This window comes from Nicotiana tabacum, chromosome 8 (assembly GCF_000715075.1).
Source record: "Nicotiana tabacum cultivar K326 chromosome 8, ASM71507v2, whole genome shotgun sequence".
Taxonomy (NCBI): domain Eukaryota; kingdom Viridiplantae; phylum Streptophyta; class Magnoliopsida; order Solanales; family Solanaceae; genus Nicotiana; species Nicotiana tabacum.
Window position 1 is genome coordinate 101684361 of NC_134087.1, and position 4117 is coordinate 101688477.

Consider the following 4117-nt stretch of genomic DNA (forward strand, 5'->3'; position numbering starts at 1 on the left):
TTCATTTCTTTTGTTGCGCAACTTCTCTTTCATACTACTTACGGGTACGGGTGTCAATGGTTCGGTTCGGACGGTTATTTTATAAAATTTGTATCATATCATTTTTTTGGTTATTCTATTATGTATAACTAAAATTAGACTTTTCGAAATCGTTCCAATCATGTCGGTTTCTCTTTGGTATTAGTACGGTTCGATTAATTTTCGGTATTTTTTTAAATATCGTGTAAAATTCACTAGTAAAAATAGAATGCAATAACATACGTTCTTTTATAGGATTTAGCAAAACACTCTAGACATTTTTACTGTCTAAAGGGTGATGAATTAAAAAAAATATGGCTAGAGTATAGATCTATCAATTATTCTACAACAACGTAAAAGAAATCAAACAAAGAAAATATAAATCATGAAAGATATACCAAGATAGACTCAAGAATAAAGTCTATAGAAGATAAAATATTCAAAAGATAAATCTAAATTATATGTAAGGAAACATATTCAATACATTGTAGTTTGCTTTTGTGTCTTGCTAATACAGATACTTAAAATAACTTAGTTTAAGTAGAAGTAGCATAATATGTTTTAGGAATTAGTATTTTGTGTTTAATTACCTGTTGGCTTGTAATAGTTTCCATAATTTCAAGGCCCAAAGAAAATTTAATGCATTATTATTTTTAAACTTACCAAATAAATATATTTTCCACATGTAAAATTTATTCGGTACAGTTCGATATTTTTTCGAATACCCTAATTATCGGTACGGTTATAGATTTATATAAAAACCTACGATTTCTTAAAAAGAAACCTAAAAATCGGTTCGGTACGATACGGTTCGGTCAGTTTTCGAATATCTATTGACACCCCTAATACTACTGGTACTTTTTCTTCTGTTGGAAAAGATTCATAAATTAGTTACTTTTGCACTTTTATTTTAATAATAAAAATTACATAAGTCGACCTTATTAACAACTCTCCAGTCTTACATAACGAATGTATTCCTATCTAATTTATAACTAAAATAATGTATTAACATTCACAATATGGGTCCAGTAAAGACATTATTACTATAAAATATTGATCTATAACTTCCTTCATTATCTAATCTAATTTTCTATTGTACCATCTAGCAGTTGCGTCACAATCATAATTGAAAAATGACAAAATAAACAGCCTAAAATATATTCTCCTTTAAAATAATTGGTGGACTTGTTACCAAATAATTCTCTAAATGAGTACAATTCACCAAACAATCAAATCATCGAGGTGCTAAGGATACGGATATTTCCGTGGGCATTTTGACCCGATCCGACCAAAATTTGGACTCTAAATACAGCTTTGATATCTTACCCGCCACGCGGCGCATGTCCGGCCTATCATCTGGCTCCACGTGTACACAGTCCAATGCCAAACGCATTACCTTCTGCGCCACCTCGACCGGGAACGAGTCGCGCAACCTCCCGTCCACCCATTTCCTCAACCGCCTCTCCACGCCTACGCCGCCGTCGTCTTCCACATCGCCTCCGCACTCAACCGCTTCCGTCGCCGTCTCTATAACGGAGATTTTCCTGTAATTTCCGGTTGCCTTGTCGTACTTGTACCTCACAGGCTCTTCGCCGGAAAATAATTCCAATAGCACAACTCCGAATGTGTACACGTCGGACTTTTGTGTTGCTACTCCCGTCAGCTGAAATTCCGGCGACATGTAACCTCTTACGCCTTCAAATTCACGAGTCTTACTCGCCCTTCGCTCCGGCGGTGAATCCGCTGACAGCTCCTCGCCGATCTCGCCGCCGCTCGTCACGACCTTACTCTCGGTTACACTGCAAAGCTCCGCCGCTCCGAAATGGCAAATCTTCGCATTAAAGGAAGGCTCTGTAACGATGATACCACTACTCTTTACATACTTGTGAACCGGTTTTATATCCAAACCAGTAGTATTATGAATATAATCAAGGCCGTGAGCTACATCGGTGGCGATTTGCATTCGAGACATCCAGGTAGAGAGAACTGTATAGCTAGGATTTTTTGGGTTTCGGAGGCAAAGGGAAAGATTACAACCGGCGACAAAATCGTAAACTAAGTAAATGTGATCGCCGGAAATCGATGCGCCGAGGAGTTTAATTATACTTCTGTAATGACTCCTGCAAATGACTGATAATTTTGCCCTTAATTCAGATTTCTCCATGGATTTCTGGATTCTTCGTTGGAAGATAATTACATCTTTGCCACGGAGTGTGCAACGCCATGACTGGGAGGAAGAGGTGGAGGAGTAACGCTTGGCGAGGAAGTTGTTGGTGGCGGCACGAATATCGGCGAAATCATAGACTTGAGGATTATCCGGCAAGGATGACCGGAAACTGGAAAGGGATGCCTGGCTGGAGACGGAGGTGGTTGCGACGGAGGTGTCGAGGCGGTATTCGGATCCCGAGTTGGAGTTGGAGTTGTAGCTGATCCGGTTGCTGCTGTTAGATGGGCCGGAGTGAGGAACTGGGGATTTTGGTGGTTGGGTAGAAGTTGCTGAAGATAGAGATTGTGGGTGTCTAGAGGAGCTTCCTTTAGGGGTTGTTGGAGAGCCAGATCTTGTAGATGGGCTTGGAATGGGCTGTGCAGCATCCACTGCCATTTTAGTTCTACACATAAAGAGGGGATGTGAACTGGGGATAGCTGAGAATTTGGTTATCGCTTATGTAGTGAAAAATCGTAGTTGGGAAAAAAAGATCATTGGAACTTTACGAGACAGAGGAACAGTAGATAATGAAAACTGAGTCACAGAATTCCTTTTAGTCTAATAAACTAAAGTTGCGGTGAGTAGGGGCTGGCTGTAAATTAGGAAGGTGGGATAGCTGCAGATGCTTTTGAGGTTAGCAGTTTGGGTTCGTATTCTTTCTGGAAAACACAGGAATAGGACATGCTTTGCTTTGGGGCCTTTGGGGGACTTGGATTGTGGTTTGGGGTTTGAAAAGGACAGGAGTTTGCCTACTCGGAAAAGACATTTCGTGTTGACCCTGGTGGGGTGTTGCGTGTTTGTTAATGTCTATTGAGCATGCTTCTTTTCTTTTAAATATTTGGTAGTTCTTTATTTACTTTTATGTAAGCAATCTCTTGTTCCACCAAAAAGATTTAGACTTTTTGTTGAACCAATTAAATAAAAGAAGTTTAGATAAATCCTAGCCAACGATAGTTTACCCTAGATCTAAGATAGAAGATAAGAGTAAGTAAACAAAGCAAGCATAAGATTTAACTATAACATTGATTAAATCTCATTATATAAGAAGAGGATGGTAATTTTCATAACATTAAACAATAATGAAGAATACATGGATGAAAAGGATCACCAATCTTTAACAAGGTAGAACCTCATACATTTGATATGATGAGACTAACGATATAAATTGAGGATCTGAGCTTCCTTGCTTCTTTCTCCTTCGTGGGGGGAGAGAGAGATGAAGATCCTTCCTCTTCTCAGAGAACATGTCTGTGTGTGGATTTGTTTCAGCCTCCTTTCTTCTTCTTCTTCCTTAGTTTATATACTAGGTCTTCTCCTTTACCTAACAGTCATTAACTGCAGTACTTAAGTCATTTGCCTATATTACAGGATGACCTTTTGAAATGTCGTAACATCCAATTCGCCGCTCAAGCGTTCTGAATACATGACCTCGGTCGTGGCCAAGGTGCGTGTCGTTATAGCGTTGTATGGATACAACTTTGGCCCAAGTAACTTTTTGTCGTCCCTTTCCACGCAGATTCTTGTCAGATTTTGACCCATATAGTTAGTTCATCCGCCTGTTGGGGTCACTTCTTGGCGAGATCAATGGGCGGACTCTGTCAATTCGAAAATTGTGAGAAATCTGAGCACTTTATGCGAGAGGCAAGCACCTCGTGGCGAGGTAGCGACGTGACATTTTCGAGAGTTGCGTCGGAACGTCACGTCAGTTCAGAATGTCATTAATACTTCTCATGCATCATTATGGTGCACGTTTTTTATGCATCGCGTCGTTTCCCTTGCCCTTTTCGTTTTCTAAATGGCGGCGTTTGGTTTTCCCTTTCGGGGCATTTATATCCCTATAAATAGGGGAGAATCTTCCATTTGACTGTTACGCTTCTTAATCGCTCAAGAGAG

At 39.7% G+C, this 4117-nt stretch overlaps 1 protein-coding gene across 1 annotated transcript; it reads right to left on the reverse strand.

The window, feature by feature from the left end:
* Window positions 1-976: 976 nt before the first annotated feature.
* On the reverse strand, window positions 977-3007 carry LOC107788571 (lysM domain receptor-like kinase 3). The gene has a single exon (XM_016610250.2). The coding sequence runs from the start codon at window positions 2633-2635 to the stop codon at window positions 1253-1255; it is 1383 nt and encodes a 460-aa protein (XP_016465736.1). The 5' UTR covers window positions 2636-3007; the 3' UTR covers window positions 977-1252.
* Between the last annotated feature and the right edge of the window lie 1110 nt (window positions 3008-4117).

What these genes read in the sequence shown, in the direction of transcription:
- LOC107788571 (XM_016610250.2), bottom strand. Translation starts at nt 2,635, where the DNA reads ATGTGTAGAACTAAAATGGCAGTGGATGCTGCACAGCCCATTCCAAGC.